General features: G+C 36.8%; 2 protein-coding genes across 4 annotated transcripts in view; one reads left to right on the top strand and one right to left on the bottom strand.

Annotated features, from left to right (window-relative positions):
- Positions 1–161: 161 nt before the first annotated feature.
- LOC137394982 (adenylate kinase 8-like) lies at positions 162–22,270 on the bottom strand. Of its 3 annotated transcripts, none has more exons than XM_068081762.1 (12): positions 22,225–22,270; positions 20,050–20,134; positions 11,891–12,054; positions 10,746–10,795; positions 8,661–8,833; positions 7,973–8,173; positions 6,425–6,556; positions 5,328–5,417; positions 4,864–4,890; positions 3,352–3,493; positions 2,580–2,742; positions 162–509 (listed from the first exon to the last, which is right to left on the bottom strand). In XM_068081762.1, exons 2-12 carry the CDS (start codon positions 20,126–20,128, stop codon positions 327–329), a joined length of 1,404 nt encoding a protein of 467 aa, XP_067937863.1. In that variant the 5' UTR covers positions 20,129–20,134; positions 22,225–22,270; the 3' UTR covers positions 162–326. The 3 variants fall into 3 exon arrangements, with proteins under 3 accessions (XP_067937863.1, XP_067937861.1, XP_067937862.1); XM_068081760.1 differs by lacking the exon at positions 22,225–22,270 and adding an exon at positions 21,678–21,800; XM_068081761.1 differs by lacking the exons at positions 4,864–4,890; positions 22,225–22,270 and adding an exon at positions 21,678–21,800.
- The window catches only part of LOC137394981 (AMP deaminase 2-like), an 86,244-nt gene continuing 85,665 nt past the window's right edge, over positions 22,018–22,596 (top strand). The window contains exon 1 of the mRNA XM_068081758.1: positions 22,018–22,150. Within this exon, the coding sequence (XP_067937859.1) occupies positions 22,102–22,150 (49 nt within the window). The 5' untranslated portion in view covers positions 22,018–22,101. The remainder of the gene's footprint in view (positions 22,151–22,596) is intronic.

The following is a 22,596-nucleotide window of genomic DNA, read 5'->3' as shown; positions in this document are numbered from 1 at the left end:
AATGAACACAAAACATCAATATAACTAACAGGTATCACTCATTATGTTATTAGAACAGATATTTTCATACATAACAGATAACAGCCATATTTCCTAGCTAGCCACATCAACATTCAGAGCCTCAGGCATCAGACAAAGGTGAGACAAAGGTGAGACAAAGGTCAGAGTTTATTTAGTTTGACATTTATTTAAAAGAAATCTGTTCCTGATAATAAAGTATGTATATATTTTAATTAAAATATTACCACAAATAAGACAAACATTTGTTTTAAACTATAATATTTCACAGAAGGTTATAAAATACTTTTTGTATTTCACAATATAGACTAAGGTTTTTCGGTTGGCGGAGGTGGAGCTGCAAACTTCTTGGGGGGAGGATTGACAATGGTGCTCTCAATGTATTCAAACACAGTGTGTGGATCTTGGTCTGCATTAACTCTTGCTGCCTGACTGTAATAGTCCTGAAGCTCCTCCTGGTATGCATAAAAAGCAGCCAAGCGTTTTCTTACCTAAAAATGTTAATACAAAGTACATGTATGTTCATATACTTAATAGCAGAATTCCTATAATACCTAATATATTTTATTTGTGCTAAATTTGAAGCTATGTTTTTTAGAGACAACAAATTTTTGATATTTTTAGAGAAGCTTTGAATGATGCTGCATCTGTGGTAAGGAGGCTTTTAACTGAGTTTTGCCAACCTGTAAAAATAATGCCAAAATACTCCACAAGTAGCAAAATGAGATATCAATGATTTATCTTCTCTTTCATTCTAATCATTATTGAATTATTGATATACATGTATTACTAATCATTATGTCCAAACCAATTTTGTATTAATGGGTATAAGTTTGAGCTTTTGATAACCTGAGGTTGTAACTTACTTGTTGGCATATACGTGTAGGTGAGTTGAAGACATGACCTGAAATTGTAACTTACTTGTTGGCATATAAGTGCAGGTGACTTAAAGACATGACCTGAGATTGTAGCTTACTTGTTGGCATATACGTGTAAGTGAGCTGAAGACATGACCTGAGGTTGTAACTTACTTGTTGGCATATAATACGTGTAGGTGAGCTGAAGACATGACCTGAGGTTGTAACTTACTTGTTGGCATATAATACGTGTAGGTGAGTTAAAGACATGACCTGAGGTTGTAACTTACTTAATGGCATATAATACGTGTAGGTGAGCTGAAGACATGACCTGAGGCTGTAACTTACTTAATGGCATATAATACATGTAGGTAAGTTGAAGACATGACCTGAGGTTGTAACTTACTTAATGGCATATAATACGTGTAGGTGAGCTGAAGACATGACCTGAGGTTGTAACTTACTTGTTGGCATATAATCCATGTAGGTGAGCTAAAGACATGACCTGAGGTTGTAACTTACTTAATGGCATATAATACGTGTAGGTGAGCTGAAGACATGACCTGTGTTTTTAAACTTCCTAACTTCAGCTTTGTCAACACTGTCCGTTAGATTAACACTGCTTTTAAAGAAGGTGCTAAACTTAGTGTTAATCTATGGTAACTTTTGATTGGGTGATTAGAAGATGATGAGGTGATGAGAAGGGCTACTCTAAGGCTATTAGTCAATCAAGGCCGTGACCATTATAAAAAAAACTCTTAACTGATGTAACTGATGTCCAGATGTAAAATGCGTTACAGTTGCAGTAAATTTTTATCTGAATATCTATGCAGTTGCATTCATGAAATTAGTGCAATGGTAAGCAAGTCACAGCCAAGCAGTATAATTGCATTACATACTTTCACTACGTGCAATATGTAGTATTTTTGTGCATTACAACTATTTTAATGCACGGTAAGCAGTATTGGTGCAGTGGTTATATTACCTACTGCACAGGATGTCATGCTGGATGCGATGGGAGTGTTGCCAGTGCATATTTCGTAGTGCTTAATGTAGTAGGAACTTTTGCATTACATTCTAATTACAGGCACAGCACATTTTCATAAAATCTCTTCACATAATCAAATATTGAGTTGACTAAGACACAACTACCACATAATTACAAGAATATGAATGCTGCTCCAACTCAAGTATGAGTGGGTAAACAAATTGATCACAGCTTGCATGTTATACATAGTTGAAATGAAAATTTACTATAGCTCTAATGTATAATGTTAATGAGGATACAATTTCATCGATTAGAATGACGATAAAGCCATCAGAGTTATCATCATTCCTGCTTATTTAAAAAAAATATGGGAGTTAGAGCACAAGTTCATGAGCTTGCTAAACATAACATCTGACAATGTTGTACAATGCAGTACACACTTTTGAAAAGCCAGTAATACCATGAACATGACTGTTATGAACATGGTTGCTATGAACATGGCTTTTATGAACATGGCTGTTATGAACATGGCTGTTATGAACATGGCTGTTATGAACATGGCTGTTATGAACATGGCTGTTATGAACATGGTTGCTATGAACATGGCTGTTATGAACATGGCTAATATGTCAACTCATGTCACTAATAACAACTGTATTAAACACATGGGTTGACTGGAAGCATGGCTATAACAAAATTGAACTAGTAAAACCAACCTCTTCTTCCGAATCTCTTGGGTTTTGTACAAGTCGATCCTTTATTGGTTGAGTGATAGGCGGGTTGTAAAGCATGTGATACCTTTCTCCAGAGACAGGGTCAGTTGCTCGAAGTGTCAGCCTCTCTAATACAATGTCATTAGGTACATCCAAGAAAAACACTCTGTAATCGCAATAAGCCTAGTTATCAAAAATTTTACTAACTGATTCTAAAAGTTTCTATAATTAAAATCTGCTCATTTAGCCACAGCCGAGTATCGGATTAGCTCATTCTTTTTTTATTTAGAGTATTCTGTAGATGTAGATCTGTAGATGTAACAAACATGGCTCAGGTGTTTAACCCTTAAACTTTGCACCATCTGATAATGATATACATTAGTCTGCTATGTACAGCTGTTCAAATAAGGGTGTAGACTAATAGCAAACATAAAAAACTTTAGAAGGGGTTCCCAAGAGATCACAACTCTTTCTAACTATTATATATCACCACTTGTTATATATCACCATATATCACCAAAAATAATAGAGAAATTATGTGAGATTTAGTAACATAGTAATCATATCATAGTCTCACTTGATAATCATATCATAGTGAAAACTGCAATATTCATAATGGTCTAGAGACAGATGATGTAACAGCGACAGTATGTGAAACCAACTCATTATTATTGAGTTGGTTTGATGGAATTGATGTCATCTATCTATATTGTTGCATTTATATGAAGTTGTAGCGCTTCAAAAGCTTGCAAAAAGTATCACAATACAGACTTGCCTATTAGGCTTGAAGCCATCTTGATCCAAAGAGGCGGCCTGGTCAATGTTCTTAGGAAAGCCATGCATGACCCAGCCACGTGTGAGAGCGTCCATCTGTGACAGCCGCTCCCGGATAACAGCCATCAGCAGGTGGTCAGGTACTGAAAAACAGGAAGTGATGTCATCTATCTATACCCTTGTAATAGAAGTTGATGTTGCCATTACGTCTCATGATCAGTATGCTATGCTATCTGCAACATTCATTATGCTATGGCATAATTTGAAATTTTTTTATTTGAACTGAAATTATTGCCAATAAAGTAATATCTATATATATACATATATATACAGCTGTGGAACACACATACTTTGAGAAATATATATTATTTCTCAAAGTATGTGTGTATGTATGTGTGTGTCCCTCCAGCTATAGCTATTATTAGAATAGCTGTATCTGGACAACGCTAATGCAACGTCATGGCGTACCTCATTAGAAGCCTGGCGCTTATTAACTAGCTTACTGGAATTTTTCATTGGCTATGTGCCAGGCTAATAGCAAGTGGTGGACAACTCCCATTACTTCTCATTGTTTATAAGTTGATTTTTAATACTATTTTTACATTGGCATTAGTAATAAACTACTTCATTCACTTTATTTTTTACAGAATTTTATGTAATGCGTTTGATATTCTGTGAACATATTTTAACTATTTTTTCATCATTTTGGGTTTTAGCATGCATACAACAATATCTGTTTGAATACTTGATTAACTCTCATGTCGGGGTCTGACTGCATGAGCTGAAACCAACAAGACACAAGAGCCCAAAGCAAATATAGCATTAACAAACAACTGAAAGCAAGCAAGACATCTACAGCTTTACTTGTTTGCTGGTAAAACATCTGCTCGGTTATGGGATTTTTGGTATGCCAAGCCTTGGAATATCGGCTCCTAATGAATTGTGAATATGTAGACATATCTTCCAAGGCCTTTAACCGTGCGGCTGATCAAACAAACAAAATGGCAATAGCAGAAGGTTTGATCATTCGATAATACTTATATTGCTATTATGCTTGCATCACAATAGTTAGAAGCTTGAAAACTAAGCTTGTTGTCTCAGTCGAAACCCAACACGTTCAGTTGTGTAAACAATTTTGTTGTTGAGATATGTCAAGACAAGACAGACCATACTGACTAATGCCACTCGCAAATAAATGACGCAGATTAGGTAAAACAATCGTAGACTTAACAGTTTTGTAATACACACCATGTCGAAGAATTTTGTTCCTGTTAGTGAATGCTGCAACAACAAACTTAAAGGTACTATTCGTTTCCTAGGGTAAGTTCTACAAGCGGTTAATTGCACCAATCTATAATCTGCTATCTCCTGGTTCTACAAGCTGCAGAAGCTCGACATGTTTAAAGCACAGCACACTTTATAATCACGCACATTTCAGGATATTGTCATGGCAACCACTCACAACATTAATTATGAGTTACACAATTCGGTGTGAGTTCTGAGGTGAAAATACCTTTAACGAAGCTGTTTCCAGTAGGAGCTAAAAAAATGCAACGTTACATTTAAAAGCACAAATAAAATTAACACGGCAATAGAGTTGAAGTAGCACAGCCTCTCACATATAACTATCATGCAGCTAAAGAGGCTGCTATCAATAATATTTGCAATATTTTTCAGTCAGTAGAAAAATTATGGCTGTTTCATTATGAGCTTATCCTAGAACACAGGCCAGTTTGACAACCGCGGAGAAAGGCACCCTCTGAATCCTATTAACCGCAGTTTTTGTGTTTGCCAATAGTTAAACCTGTAAATACCAGGATATACTCTGATGAAGATGTTATCAAACACAACAAACTCATCATTTTGAAACCTTAAAATTTACTCAAAACTATCACTGTTGAACCCTTTATTAAACCATGACTGCAAGAGCAGGCTATACATAGCCCGGAGCTTTGTAGATAATATTCTCTACAGTACCTGTAATATCCTGTTCAACATATGGCTTGATAGCCAATCCCAGCTTTGACTCACCCTCTATAGCTTGCTGAATCAGCTGTGGAACAGAAACTACAAAGAAAATGTGTTTTTGCATTAGTTTTTATAAAAAAGAGATTAAATGACAAAGAATCGGAATGGGATTAAAAATTGAGAACTTTTTTTGACAACATTTTGTTAGAAAGCAAATTACTTTATGCCAATATTTATTTTAATATGAACAGATACCAAAATAAGATGCATTTTTAAGTTCAACATGAGTTTACATAATATACAGGTATAACTAGGTAGTCATCTGTATTTGCCTAAATTGCACTTCTCCAACCACATAGATGTGAGTGGAAAAATGTTTAACATTAGCAATTCTTTATTAGCATATAAACATTAAGTCAATGAGCTTCTCTAATGTTTCATTGACAACGTTTTTGATGTACTAAAATGATTAAATGTGTACAGACTTCTCCAAAATGCTATAAATATATGTATACAAACTGTGCTTCCCGGCATTGCCTGGGTGTTAAAAATCCGCTTATAAATAATGAGACGTAATGAGAGTTGCCCACCACTTGCTATTAGCCTGGCAGATTGCCAACAGAAAATTTTAGTAAGCTAACTAATTGCAATCACTTACTTGTGCAATCACCCTGCTTAGTAGCAAAACCATTGGGTATTTGCTACTATATAACGACTCTTACATCGGCTAGCTAATCATATGGATACTTTGAGTAAGCATACTAATATGAGCTCTCAGCTTCTCATGACGTTAAGCAATCACCCTGCTCATGACTCAAAGCGGTAGAGTAATTGCTGCCCTATAGCGACATATATTGCCTAGCGAATCTATCAACTAACTTAGTAGGGTATTGGACTGGCAAACGGAAGTGTCCGAAATCAAATCTTCTGCGATACGGATTTGTTATTCAAAGATTTCAAAAGCTATAGCTGGACAAACACACGGACAGACAAACATTGAGAAATATATATATACATATTTATTTACATATATAGATGAGCTAAGGATAACTCATAAGCATCACATAGCCTGATGTCAGCAAGAAAATAAGGAGTTGCCTACTCACTATTAATAACGTTGTACTTGGATGCAATCAGAGCAGCTTGCACTGCTTTGCCTGCGCCTGTTGGCCCTAAAAGTAGCACTCTGGGAGTATTGGGAGCTTGTGATCTTGCATCTTGGCTGATATATGCCACAGCTGTAACATTCATTAAAATCACTTAACAGTTGACTGAGGATGCATCAGTTCAAAGTTGACTCAATTAAAAAATCTGTCAGTTTTAAAAGCTTAATGCTTCTGAGTGCAGTTATTGCAAGTAATCAATGATTCGTAATTAGGCAGAAAATCTTTCCCAGAAATAGAAGTTACTTGCACATTGGCAGTTAAGAAGGGTTTATAATGGCATTTTTCATCGTATGCTGTAGGAAGCATTTTCAAACTAATTTTCATAAACATTAGTTTGAAAATACTTACTTTATGTATGCAGAGATGAAGTAAAAAGTTCCATAACATAAGCAAACTGGAGAATGGAAATAGAATCATGTAAACTTTCATATAGATACATCTAAGGAGCGTAGATGTTGGCATTTGCCATATTGTCTCAAGAATTTAGTGTTTGAGATTTCAGTTATTCTTGACAAACGGCAAACTGAGAAAGCAATGAAACAGTGCTGTAAGATAAGTGACTGGCAGACAGAGTTGTCTGCACTTTCTTACAAGGAATATGCTAGCCTTTTACAAGTTTTCATCAAGGCACATGTGTATAGCCATAGCGTTCTAGTTCAAAGCAGCTTTCGCCATGACTATTTGCTCCTGACGCAACAGTTGCTGTTCTAGTTTATACTACTCGCTGTGCTGTCTCTTGACAGCTGCTCGTTCTAGTTTATACTACTCGCTGTGCTGTCTCTTGATAGCTGCTCGTTCTAGTTTATACTACTCGCTGTGCTGTCTCTTGACAGCTGCTCGTTCTAGTTTATACTACTCGCTGTGCTGTCTCTTGACAGCTGCTCGTTCTAGTTTATACTACTCGCTGTGCTGTCTCTTGACAGCTGCTCGTTCTAGTTTATACTACTCGCTGTGCTGTCTCTTGACAGCTGCTCGTTCTAGTTTATACTACTCGCTGTGCTGTCTCTTGACAGCTGCTCGTTCTAGTTTATACTACTCGCTGTGCTGTCTCTTGACAGCTGCTCGTTCTAGTTTATACTACTCGCTGTGCTGTCTCTTGACAGCTGCTCGTTCTAGTTTATACTACTCGCTGTGCTGTCTCTTGACAGCTGCTCGTTCTAGTTTATACTACTCGCTGTGCTGTCTCTTGACAGCTGCTCGTTCTAGTTTATACTACTCGCTGTGCTGTCTCTTGACAGCTGCTCGTTCTAGTTTATACTACTCGCTGTGCTGTCTCTTGACAGCTGCTCGTTCTAGTTTATACTACTCGCTGTGCTGTCTCTTGACAGCTGCTCGTTCTAGTACAACCAGCAGCACTGACAAGAAGCTGAAAAAAGTAGTTTTTATTATTAATAAAGGTTGACTTATTGTCTCTAAGCAATGCCTGCTTACATCGAGCAAATAAAATGGATCAAGGTTGGAGAGAGGTTCCTACTGACTTCTACAAACCTTGTGAAAAGACGTCACTCTTGGGCTGGTCTCCATTGACGGTCTTATAGACGTGCTTATATGCCTGTATGATGCCCCCGATATGTCTGTGGTAGTCAACTAGCCTGCTGACTATTGTTTCATGCGTGTAATTAGCTGGTTCAACTAGCTTTTCCTGGACACTCAAATCAGTCGGATAATCGAAGATCTTATGCCAAACCTCTGCAAAAAATAACACTCTCTCACAACTGTAGAAGTACACTGGGTTTTGCTTTGGTTGGATACACAAGTGTTACGGCCATGTCAGGAAAGGCCAATTGTCAGTAGATAAGCACATGTGTTTGTCAATGCATCAGTACAAGCTGTGACTAGATATTTATATAAATCATTGTTATGTTTATACATGTAGGTTATGACAATGGAGTCCTTGCCTTATAACAAACTTGCTCAGCGTAAACCATCAATGTTTTTATTTGGTTCAATTGCGGCTATAATTACTGTGTTGGTCAATATATTGTCGAAAGTAGCATATAGAGGATAAATTAATTCCTGTTTAAAATTATGGCTATGCATCAGACTAAATGAATACTGATCATATCCTCCACTTTAAATGCGCTATTTTATCCAGTCAAGGCTTGAACAAGTTCAGTAAATCATAACTGCAATATAACCAGCCGGTTTATATCACTACATGCATATACAAACTTACCCTTAGTTTCAGGATCAACCCTCTTCCCTTCAGCTCTTTCCAGAAGGAGAGTGTCAGGTGCTTCAAGCACTATGACATGTTTGGGCATAACACCCACGGCTTGTAAAGCTTTTGCTTGCTCTGGAGTTTCGGGAAACCCGTCCAGCACCCAACCTTGTCTTTTACAGTCATACCTACAAGAGCAGTCAAGCATATATATCAAAAAACCTTCCTTTGAAAGCCACAGCACTCTATTTTTCAACACATCTCCTATAGTGACGCTTTATTAGAGGTGACGTTCAGATAGAGGGTAGCGCTGTATTTTTCGAATAGCTAGTCAGAAAGTTGGAAAGACAAATTTAACCCTTTTATGGGCGAAGCAAGCGCCACCTATATTTTTCACTCTCCTTTTATTGGAGCGACATCAACCCTTTGGGATGCAAAAAATCTGCTGTAACTTACCTCTAACTCATTGTAGATCTCTAAATAAATATGCATTGGTAGACAAGGAAATACCTCTACGAGTTGATATTTAATACCTGCAATTAACTTACGACGACCTTATAACCTTCGTTGCAATATGTTGGAGCTTTCAATTTTTCATTTCATTTTCAATTTGCAAGCATATTTTTATTTATTACTATAGTTAATGATGTTGTATAAAAGCTCATTGCACTCATGGATATATCTGGTTTGTAGCCAAAACTAGCTTTTCATGTGCAATAAAAGAGGAATTATAAGTGTCCACTGAAAGCCGAATTTAGATAACAGCAATGCTGCTATCAAATAATATGCTATAAATCTGCAATGTATTAGTTCTATAATAATAATCTATTAAGGGCTACATATATATATATATATATATATATATATATATATATATTCATGAACATGTGACATAAACAAGCAATACTTATAATACATACAGAAACAAAAATTAGCATTTTTGAAACCAAAATATTTGCAGCATTTGCTCTGCCAGTTGCAATATGATTGTTGTTTTGGTTTGGACCCGTTTCATCTTCTTTTGACTGTTTAATACTTTCCACATTGTCTTCTGACCTGAACTCATTTTCTGCACCGTTAAAGTAGTCGATATTAGCGCCCAAACAATAGTTTTCTAGCAGAGTAAAACTTGAGCGCTGTCATTTAGAATACAGTTTTTGCGCAAATAAAGAGAAACTTTTAGTCATGTTTAAGCTTACGCACTTACGACTAAGTTTTTGTCTCAAAATAGCAATACAGATTCCATCTGAGTTGATAAACCATTTTGTACATACGTTGAAGTATCAAGACTGCATTGAAAAAAAGAACTATTATTAGCCTAATACGGTTACCAATTATTTTTATGAAGTTGCTTTCAATGTTTAAATGATCAAACCGTAAAGCCTTAGAATTAGATAATGGGCTTCCATACGAACAGCAACAATGAAATAATTAATTGTTATTGATGAAACAGAGTCATTACTACCATTTTGCGAACACCTTTCTACTGATCACTTGCTCCTATGGGTTTGTAAAGACCAAAGTATGTCAAAGTGAAGGGCAAATTAAAGTGGCTTTCAATTAAAGGTGACATTGAAATAGAGGTTTTACGGTATCTGCTAACATGACTATAAAATATTTGTGCTAGTGAACTGACTGGGAGTCAGAAGTAATTTCAGCATGCGCTCTACGTATAAAACTAGATGTATTTAATATACAGCATATTATATAATATATAATATACAGCATTGCTGTAATTTGCTGGTTAGCTATACTTATAAGCGGAGAGCCGGTTATCAGAATCATGTTTTCAACTTGTGTATTCTTGACACTCTTGTTACCGACATCATATACACAGTTGTATATGACTTCCTAGGGAACACGACTTTATGTGATATAGCTGTATATGACTCCCTAAGGACCTTTTCAAATAAAAACCTTCAAGTTTGCTCTGAGCCCTGTTTCCTGTTTTATTCATTTAAAAGAAGAATGACATGTTTTTGTTGGTCAAAAAGCTTAAAATATCAAAATTCAGCTTGTCTGCACATATCTACTTATAATAGCCTGTTGTTTATTGTACTGCTGAAGCAAACCAAGTAGAGATATATATAGGTTACATACCTTCCTAGTCTTTCATTGATCAGCCGCACCCAGAGCTCGTCAGGGATTCCCTGCAACAGTGCAATGAAAAATGGGATACACCATTTTTTGAATTTGGGTAACTAAGGCTAATGACAATCTCTTATCTCAGTTTATAAGTTACAACCGTTTGCTGTAAAAATCTTTAAATTGTAATCACCGAAAGGCAGCAATATACAGTGGGTTTTTAATCTAAAGTTTAAATGTCCATCTTAGAACTTTTTTAAAAATTTAATACCCTTTAATATATAAGATGTATTTTAATGTTTTGGTTAATATTACATCACATGAGCTTAGCAGTATGTACATCTATCACATTAGTATAGACACTTTGAGATGCTTTTGTCATGACCACTAAAATACTAAGTTTTATGAATTCAATTATCAGGAAGAGACCAATAAGTGACCAATAAGTGACCAATAAGTGACCAACAAGTGACCAATAAATGACCAATAAGTGACCAATAAGTGACCAATAAGTGACCAATAAGTGACCAATAAGTGACCAATAAGTGACCAATAAGTGACCAATAAGTGACCAATAAGTGACCAATAAGTGACCAATAAGTGACCAATAAGTGACCAATAAGTGACCAATAAGTGATAGTATGCAACAGATTCTTTGGTACAAATCATTTAGGAAATGAAAACCTTCAATGTAAAGGAACCCCAGGCATTGATGAGCGGCCGGTAGTCCTAAATGAAAACCTAGTTCTTGAGAGCCACCTTGACTCTTCGGACAATGCTTGAAATTGACAAGCTGTGCAGCTTAATTTTTTATGAACCTATGAGATTGTTAGTCAGGGATTGTCAATAACTGAATATTGTAAGATCACTGCGTGTCAAGGAAAAAAACAAATACTTAAACATCCCAAATTTTTAATCCAGTATTAGCTAGGTAATTTGTCACATTTGCTGTAACTATTTCCTTCCTCCAGCTAACGCAGGTTCCCGTACTTAAACAACTTGTTGCCAGGTTTACATGACTCAGAAGACTCATGACTCATCAACAACTCCATAACTCTTGTGATTCATACAACCTCCTATAACTTCAAAAACTTCCTCACTCCTACCGCTATCAGAACTAGTGAAAATGATCTTGGATCACCCTAGAATCTACTGCTTACTCCGCCTTCTTGTATATAGCGGTTCACTTCTAATTGAAGCTCTTTAGGAGCATCACTGAGAATGTCATCTGGACTGAGGTGAGGAGAGTTGACAGTAGTGCTAATCTTGTGAGCAACACACCATTTTCCTGATACAGGTGGACCAATCACAGCGACTTGAGGCACTACAATTACACCAATCAGATAGAACATATAAATGCTAAATTTGCTTTTTCATCATTGTCTTGTTGTTCTATTCTCTTTGAGCAATATTTTTTAAAAGGTAAACATCCTCAAATCTCATAAATTTATAATTTAATTATTATAGGAAACAGCTTTGGATTTTTTAGCAAAAATATGCAGAAAACTAAACATTTTTCAATAGTACTACAAAAGTCTTATTATTGGTTCAAATTCTGGTGCAAACTGTTTTATGTGTGGTAAATGAAGGCAGATATGTTTGATAAGAATGTGAGAGATAATAATCCTACTTGATTGTCTTTATTAGCGAGAATGAAAGCTCTGAATTGCACATGAGTATGTAACAGGAAATAACATATGTCATTAGAGAACAGTAATGATATCAGATAATAGGCACACAAAATTTCTCCCTTTCTCAAGGAAGTATCCAACACGATTCCTCAGTCCACAGCTTAAAATTCCTATTCTTTAAGATAAGCAGATGGTCATCGCATTCGAGAAGATTGCTGTACAGTGAGAGGTAAGTCGAGTATCGGTTCAGCTGTGTGCTGAGGGTTTCAGATGGCGTGTCTAAAGTGCCTGAGTTATCATCAGCTGATACAATACTAGTGGAGTTCTGAGTTGGGATGTGGTTATCATGGTGAGAACTTCCCAAATGAAACAATGGGTCTGCCGTGGTGTGAGGCGTCGTGTTCCTCTGGCGTAGTCGGTCCTGGCATTGCCGGACACAAGGCTGGTCTGCCGCAGTGTGAGGTACCGTGTTGCTCTGGTGTGATTGGTTCTGGTGTCTATGAACACACAGTTGGTCTTCAACAGCATCTTGTGCCCGATACATACATCATTCAATGGCTTGTATTATGGTACTTGATAACCATCTGGTCAAGTTGGTCAGGTATGATTTATACCACGCCAAGGTCCCTAAGGTGTGCCTTGTCACTTTTGCAACAATGGTAGTCGTCACATCCATGTTTGGACTTTGCAGTTCAAGCCAGGCCCTTATGTTGTGGCATCAATATTTCAGCTAGTGTTATTCCGGGGATCATATTAATGGCTGTACGGTACTTAAAAGAAACTGGTTAGTGCGCAACAGGAGCAATCCCTGAGTTGCTTATTATGACTGCTTGAATGACTGAACAGAGCATTCTGCTTGTCTGTTACTTTTGTGGTACTTTTGGGAAACTGTAGTAATCTGTTTTATGCCATTACTGTCTATAAAAGACTTAAATTCATCTGAAGAGAACTGTGGTGCCGTTATTGCCGACCAAAATCTGTAGGAGATCCATTCTTGCAAGTAAGGTACATGTACATGGTACTTTAACTGTGGCCTGAATAGCAGTGCTATACATATGAAACACTTCTAGCCACTTCGAGAAAGGGTCCGCCACAATAGGAAACATGAGGTTGTTCATTGGGCCTGTGGAGTTGAAATAAAGTCTCTTCTATAGAGCCTCAGATGGTATCCAATGATGAATATTAGCAGGAGGTGCTTTGTGGTAAGCATTGTGCTGTGTAAAAAATCTAGCCATCATTTCAATCTCTTGGTCGATTTTTGGCCACCATATGTAGTTGCACCCTGTTATCGTCATCTTCACTATACCCAAAGGGTTAGTGTGTAACTCTTTTAGCAGTCTGGAGCTAAAGAAATAAAAAATAACCAAATATGAACCTTACATCAAACAGCTTTCCTTAGTAGATAGTTCATGGCGGTGTGCATAGTTAGCAACTTCTGCCTACGCCTTGAGTTGTGTCCATTCCTTTATGATTGCATGATAAACTTAGCTGAGAACTGGACTTTTCTCGGTCTCCTAGGTACACAACCAAAGGTCACTGGTTATGCAAAAAATGGTATATGCAAACCAGTTTTAGTTGCTCACTGTGTATGTAATGACAAAACTGTGGCAGGCATGACACGATGTCTACGTAATCGCCTGAACACTTTTTTTTTGATGTCATAGTTGCGCTTGGTCGTAACGTCTGCCCATTTGCATCCTCATTGCAGCTATTGATGGAATAACTGTTTGAGGTCCCAGAATGATTGTGAGGGGCTTATTGTCTGTTAGAGGGGTGAAAAGTCTACTTTTCTTTACTTCTTTTGGTTTTTCTCATTTAGAGGGGTCACTAATGCAAGTGGTATATTCTGGTACAAGTTACATTGTGACCCTTTGCTCATGAGATTTGGCACATCAGCGATTGTGGCTGAATGCTCTTCCTAACACAAGTAATGGTCTTTCTGTGATTCGAACCAATGGCCTACTAATTGTATGCCAGCGCACAAACCACTGAACCATGCCTGCTTCTTTGTGAAATGTTTACCACCTATATATAAATATGAGTGTTTGTTAGTCTATCACCCATGTTAGTCTATCATGTCCGGCTATAGTGATAAAGTTATAAGAATAAAAAAACTGCTTGCCATGCTATAGAATAGTTGTTTAACCTTACATGCTTAAAGATCATGATTGCATGAGAGATCATGCCGCATAACGATTATAAGTACAATTATTTCTAGGTGACAAGCTGGCTGCATGGCTTAGTGGTAGTGAGCTTGGCTTTACATCTGTGCATCTGGCAAATGTACAGGTTGAATTCCCATGAGATGCAATCTTTTTTCTTAATGCCTAAATAGGGCAGACACTGCTCATATTAGACTAGATATTTAGACTAGTTTAAATTACTCCAATTCATTGGGTAAAAAAACTTGGCCAATGGTAACTGCATAGCCTGTCACAAATATTGAACAAATGTGTAGCATAAAAAGTAAGAGATGTTTTTCAACAATCTGTTTTAACTATGCCTCGAACTTTCAAATATTTGAATTATGCATTGGCCGGACACACACAGAAATAAACAAACACCTTCATTTAAAAGATAAAATGGCAAATGTTTTTATTACCTGTGCAACCCCGAGCATTCATCTAGTACAGGTATATATGAAACTTTGTGACTCCAAAGATAGATGCCTTCTTTTCAACCTGGGTGTAATTCTTTTCACTAAGACTCAGCATATAAAACACAATTTCAACTGGTATCTTTTGACCATCAGGCAAGATATGAGAAAGCACTGCTCTTAGACCATAAGCTGAGGCATCACAAGCAAGGAGAAAAGGCTTGTTCGTATCATAGAGAGTTAAAACTCGATCTGTAGAAAGCATCAGCTTGACCTTTTAAAATGCTCGAGGAGTCCCCGACCATTTTCAGGGTGTTTGTTTGCCTAACAGTAGGTGCAATGGGTGTAAGTAGGAAGTCAAGTCAGGTAGGAACTTCTAACAATTGTTTTTCCTCTAACAATGTGGTGCTTTCTGCACTGCCGATATTTAATCAGTGGTTAGGTGCGGGCCATCCTCATCTATGCAGTGTCCTAAATAGACAATTCATGGCTGTAAGAGTGTACATTTGTCTTTGTTCTGGCAGAGGTCATGCTCCTGTAGAGCATATAACACCACACGCAGTGCTCGAAGGTGGCCATCTTGAAAATTTCCTGTGATAAAGATGTCATCTGGCTAGCACAATACTCCTGGCATCTTTTGTAATAACCCATCCATGGCCCTTTATGGAATAGCAAGGGCAGGAGCAATCTATTATGGAGATGATTATACTGAAATAGCCCTTTATAAGTAATGATAGTCACTACTCAATGTTTTGAGTGAGTGTGTCTTGAGTGACTGTGTTTTGAGTGAGTGTGTTTGGAGTGAGTGTGTTTTGAGTGAGTGTTTTGAGTGAATGTTTTGATTTCTCAGCTATCTTGATTTGGGAAAATCATAGATATATAAACCTAGATTGGCCAATAATAGCTGTTCCCATCTGTTGCCTTGTCAGACTTAAATAGCATGACGTAACGTCATTGTATTGTACCTCATGCTTGACTGCACTGCTGTTAACAATGGAGCTAATCAGGAGAAGGTGACAAAATCACATTTATTTTCACATAAAAACCTTCTTGGATACATAATCCAGTAAACCAAAGCAATTATGTGATAATATCTGATAACCACCATAGATTAAAACTAAAAAAGCTATAAATTGTTGCACACAAATCATGAGCCATCAGGGCTTTATTTGCCATCCTCTCCTATCCCCATTCTCTCTTTTCCCCTCCCCTTCTCCAAAAAAGAAGTGAGAAGGGGAAAAGAGAGAAAGGGGAAAGGAGAGGGGGGAGGGGCAAATAACCCACCCACTCAAAGAGCCAGACCCTGGCTAGGTAAATAGACTAATATCTTGCTGAACTAAACATGACTAAATATGATGAGTATGCAAGTATGTCTTAAGTCAAAAATGAGACAGAATGATTATTTTACAGCTGGCTATGTAGCTGGCTAGGTCACCAAAGCTGAAGTGTAATGATTGTTTCACTAGCATTGTGGAGGTTACCAACTATGATTTAAACCAGGCAACAAATTCCCTAATCACAGTTAAGAATCGTGGTGGCTTGACTTTGTCTTCGCCTGTGGTGATTGAGGTTTGCAACCACAGTGAGAAAGCGACGAGAATGTTGCTTAGTAGTCCTGAATTGGTGAAAAACTTTCCCAGGCTAGCACTAATTGCCACCATGGAAAAGTTGCTGAGATTCAACATCATGCTATTGTTTAAGTGTAATCATCAAGCTAGTAGCCTAGCTCGTGAGATAGCAAAGAGATATATTTCGATTAGGGCGCATTATGAAGCTAAGAATAGAGCTGGCACGGGTAGCTCGCCTGGTCTTGACCCACCGGGTCAGAGGTGCTCGGGTCGGGCCACTCAACCCTCGGGTCTTCCTATACAAAGACACGGGTAGGTTTATGGCTAAACAACAGCAGTTGTATATCGCTTTTTAAGTGCGATTAAAATTGAGTCGCATATAGTCCTAGAGCGGAAGGACCAGGCGAAATAAAACAAGGTGAGTCAATACTATATTTTTACGTCTGCGACAATAGTCTTTGGACTATAGGTTTCACAACGTTTTTCGGCAAGAAATAATCAACATGTCGGTGGTCTGGGAGTTCATGAAGAAGCCAGTCACAAAAAGAAAATACCAAGTTATTTGCACAATATGCAAAAGCAAGTTAAAGGTTGACTTGCAACAAAATTCACATTACAGTTATTTGGTATCATGAGATTCACCATGTCTTACTCTGTTGTGTTGTAGGTGTGAAATGTATGGGAATGTGATTACAAGCTCTTAAAAGCTAAAAAGCGAACAATTAATCGCAGCCACACGAGACCGCCGTAGTTTAGATTCGCTTTCCAAAACGGCTCAAATGGGCTGTAGTTGTTACAGGATGGTTTCTGTTTACACCTTCATGCAACCTCATTCGTTGAAATATTTTCACAAATATACTTCACGCATTCAATAAAACCATGTCTATTGTTCTTACGCGTCTGTTTTATCGTCATTGTAATGCTGTCAGTTTTAGCACTGATATCTTATAACTTACAGTAAAAAATCGTTAAACTTTTTAACCTTAGCTCAAAGGAGTACATATCATTGTCTAATAATTATGACGAGCCTGTTGGTCACCTGTGATAATCGAAAAGTGCTGCAAAAATTATTTTCAAAGTATTGGGTCACGTGATCAGATTACGACTTAACGATTGAATAATGCCAAAACAAAACTGTAAAGTGGCGAGCATCTATATTTGATACGGGGTATTCGGTAAAACCCGAAGTGTTTGTCATAAACTAGTGCTACAATAAGTTTTATATTGAGCTTTTTATTGGTTTTTCAATTCACGTGAGAACACCACGTGACAAGACGATAACCAAACTGTAATGACTACGTCAGATAAATAAACAGATTCCAATCTACAGCAGCTTTTCGTTTTTGAGCTTTTAAGAGCTTGTAATCACATTTCCACGTATTTGGCACCTACAACACAACAGAGTAAGACATGGTGAATATTTTGATACCAAATAACTGTAATGTGAATTTTGTTGCAAGTCAACCTTTAAGCTACAAAGAAGGGTCCACCTCAATACTATTGAGGCATTTACGACGAAGGCATCCTGAGGAACTTAAAAGCGCGTCTAAGAACCTTCAATCCAGCAAATTTATTTTATTTTTAGTTTCTTTCACTAATACCAGAAGTGTTAGAGAAGTGATGGATTTTTGTTTTCCACTATGCTGGGTTATCTATTTCTATATTTGTAAAGTATTTCTTAACTAATCTCTTGTTGATTATAATAGCAGTTGAAAATAAAATCTGTAATAAAAACACTAGCCAAATCATGCCATTAATCTATCACCCATTGAATAGCATTGATCCTCCAATGTCTAGCCATAAATTGTAGATTGCATCTATAAACCAAGCCACAAAATATAATGATTGGTGATTGATAATGGTTTCTTTTATCTTAGTTTATTGATGTAACAACATTAGGCTGTAATAGAGCTATCTCTTAACCTTAAATGAATAAAAAATTGCGCATGCTGATCCGGTCCGACCCGCTCTTGGCCCTAATTGCTGACCCTGAGTCTGGTCCGACCCTGCATTCCTTGGTCTCGTTGCAGCTCTAACTAAGAAAGCCATTGATTCCATTTCCCTGATCAGATCAAAACTTCACAGGCTCATCATATTTAGTCATGTTTAGTTCAGCATAATATTAGTCTATTCACCTAGCCAGGGTCTGGCGCTTCGGGTGGGTGGGCTATTTGCTCCCCTTTTCTTTTCCCCATTCTCTCTTTTCCCCTTCTCACTTCTTCTTTAGAGAAGGGGAAAAGAGAGAATGGGGATAGGAGAGGGTGGCAAATAAAGCCCTGATGGCTCATGATTTGTGTGCAACATTTCATAGCTTTTATACTTTTAATCTATGGTGGTTATCAGATATTATCACAGAATTGCTTTAGTTTACTGGATTATGTATCCAAGAAGGTTTTTATGTGAAAATAAATGTGATTTTGTCACCTTCTCCTGATTAGCTCCATTGTTAACAGCAGTGCAGTCAAGCATGAGGTACAATACAATGACGTTACGTCATGCTATTTAAGTCTGACAGGCTTTTTCCCTATTGGCCAATCTAGGTTTATATATCTATGGGGAAAATACAAGTGAAATGTCTAGTTTTGAATAGAGAGTGTTTCCACTCAACTTCTTTTGCAATTCTTCAATAGATGGCATAGGGTATTAGTCTATTATCAGTTGGGAATTGAGGGTCACCTTAAAATCTCCAGAGAGACGAATGCCACCTTTGGGTCTTCCAATGGGTACTACTGGAGTCGCCTATTTGCTTTGTTTTACTGGTGAGATGCCACTGAAGCAAGAGATTGTCTATCTCTCTTTCAACCTTTGCTCTAATGAAAAAGAGACTATTCGATACTTTTTATCGTTCATAGGTGTCTGCACCCTCCTAAACATGCAGTTTTATTGCCAGCTCTATCATGGCACCCAAGAATTTTTCAAAGACATCAAGGTACTTAGCCACCAATGAAGCAAGTGTGTCTTGATCAGTGTTGACATAATGGATTGACTGTTTAATAGTACTCTAGTCTAACTAGAAGTGATGCAACCACTCTTGACAGTGACCGTCCTCTTATTTCCATCAATGTCATCTGCATCCTCATACATTTCAAATATTTCATATAATTAGTAAGTGTCTCCTGTGTTCCATCAAAGGCTTCAAGAAATCCCATCAAAATCACTATTGTTGCGTTTGAAAGCAGATAAGTTTTATAGAAATGCGAAGGATAGTAATTGTACTTGATTGTTTCTGTTAGCCAGAACAGAAGTGCTGAACTCTGCATGAGTATTTAACAGGAAATAAAATATGTCATTGAGAAGAAACAATAATAAGCACATAACACTATGCTTGCAATCCTTGCTATTAAAAAGTGATTTGCCAGTAGTAACTTTTGTAATAAAAATTATTAAAATTTTCTACTTTGGCAACTTGAGGTTCTAACAAATCAAACGTTGAAGCATTATACTACGACATGCGTAAACCTGAATTTCAAACAATTAGTTAATCTTTATAGTATGGTACATGAAGAGTTGAGCAAAGAACTTACAGTCATCATTTTCTTGTTTGAGGTTTTCATAAAGGTAAACAAGGGGATCTTCAGGCATGTCCGTCAGTAGCTTGGACATTAATCTCTTCAAAATAGTACCAACAGTTGTTAAAAAAACTCACAGATATCATCATAGGATGGCACGAACGTTCTATTCTGGAAGTTTTTGCAAAGTCAAAATTGGTTCACTCAAATTTTAGAATATGATCAACTCCATACTAATGCTTACCAAAAATGTTATGTCTCACGAATTTATAGAATTATATAATTTGTCTATCCGTTTTTATAAACACTGAAACATGAAAAATTTGATTTTAAATATTTTGATTACTAATTTACACTAGTATTCAAAATATCATGAGCAGTCTGAAGGGTCTCGCTGAAAGAAAAAATTTTAATATTTAGACCCTTCAGCAAATTTTTTGACGTCAAATTTTGCTCAAAAGTTTAAACCATTCACAAAGAAATAACTATATTTTAGCTATGATGATATATGTAGTGTAAACCAGAATAAGAAACAAAATAGGAGTTGACCGTAGTTCTTTATTGCACAAACCGTGATGAACTGCCAAGCGCAGGTTTTCTGTCATCAATCTAGTAATGCAATCTAGTAATGCAAAACCAGCTTGCATGAAAAGCCAACAGCTCAATGTTATGATCTCTAAAAATTGTCATCCAGACAATAAGGATGTTGCTACGCAGCACCAAGCTGTTATGATGGCAAACCAACTTCTCATTTGCCACCAGCCCTCATTACCACGGCGATGCTCGCCCACAGCAGAATGCTGTCACAAATCTCACGACAGTCCCTACTGCCAACCTAGAGGCAAATCAAATTAACAGCCTTGCTGCTAGGCGATGGACTCTTGAGCCCGACCACCAAACAAAGATTTTGTGTCAAAAAATAACGGTGATTCACTAAATCAGCTTCCTTGCTCTCTTCACTGAGAATTCTTTCAAGCATCTAATCTGTGTCGGTTTATATAGCGAGACCTTGGCTTCCCTGTGAAAAGCTACCTTTTCAAAGCCCTAGCTTTCCATGAAAGCCAGCCTGGCTTTCTACCTTTGATTTCCAGAGTGGAAAGCCAGGCACATTCTGTCACAGCTGACACCCTCTAGCTTTCCATAAAATCCAGCCTTCGCATTACTGGCTTTTCACTGAAAAGCTTTGAATATATACAAAATATCCCACAAAAATATCACAGTTCTAAACAATTCAATATGGACGATTAAAAATGTACGCTTTCATTTTGAGGTTCATCTGTACCAATAATCTTATTATTTTTCTGATGAACTTTATTACAAAATCTTAAAAATTAATTTCAAGTGTTAAAATAAACTTTGTTGCACAAATCAAAATCTTTCAGTTGTCTGGTGATTTGGTTTTTAGAAAATCCAGTATTTCTTTCTAAAAACAAAACATAACTTCGTTTACCAACAAATTATTACAACAGTAACCGAAGATTTTGATAAAAAATTTGAATTAAATTTTTTATGATAAGATTTGTGTGGTTTTTCATACTAGAACACAGTAGTATTGACGAAAATATTCAACAGTCATGAACAAATTTTTCTAGCTCTATTCGTAAAAGAGTTAGATATTTGCTATATATAAGTTCTAGATATACCTTGTACATATCAAATATTCCATGTTCTTCAGCATAGTTTGCAAACTCTGGATTTATTTGGATTGGTCGTTTCGTGGCATCCATGCTTTTGAAATCGAATCCTCTTTATTAAAGTTCTTGCCCTGACGCAAAAAGTACTCTTCAGACAACTTTACTACCAAACGGAGTTTACGGTTGCTAAGCAACAAAAACGACCTTGACCTAATCGACGCAACTTAGACAGCGAAATCTACGACTAATAAAATATCAACAAAACATAATAATAACACGACGTCAACTAGCCTAAAAATATTCTACCCTTACCAGGTGTTTACTTCGATAGTTGTAGAACATCTCAATATAAGAATTTGGGTAATTAACATTCGCGTGAAATATAGGATTTGCCTTGTCGCGTTGAATAACGTTCTAATAATAATTCACGATAATGACTTCCAAACGTAGTCATTCACCCAAAGAAATATCGGTATTACCAGGTAAATGTAAATAAAGCACAATATAAGCTTATTGTGTAATACCAATTACTGTTAAATAACGTGCAGGTACATACATGGTTACAACACTAGAATGAGAGCGTCTGTGAGGTCATGTGTAGCTTATATGCCAATAGCACCGAAAAGCCAATAAAGCCGTGAATCCTATACTCTTAACCTGATAGCTTTATCACCATTGCGATAGACATCGTTAGGCTGCATAATACCTCAAAACGCGATCACACACCAGTTACAACACAATGTCAAGTACTTCTTTTGATTTACTATTACATTTATTAGTTTCTACAGTCTAAAACAAGATGTTAGCATCGAAAGACATGTTAGTATGCTAATTTTATTAAAAATCAAAAGCCGTTCCTTCTAACAACATTTATGGTTCATTATATTTACTCGGCTTTTTTTTCTTTCTCGGTAGAGAAGTAAATATA

Source organism: Watersipora subatra, chromosome 4 (genome assembly GCF_963576615.1).
Source record: "Watersipora subatra chromosome 4, tzWatSuba1.1, whole genome shotgun sequence".
NCBI lineage: Eukaryota > Metazoa > Bryozoa > Gymnolaemata > Cheilostomatida > Watersiporidae > Watersipora > Watersipora subatra.
This window is presented reverse-complemented; position numbering and strand designations above follow the sequence as displayed.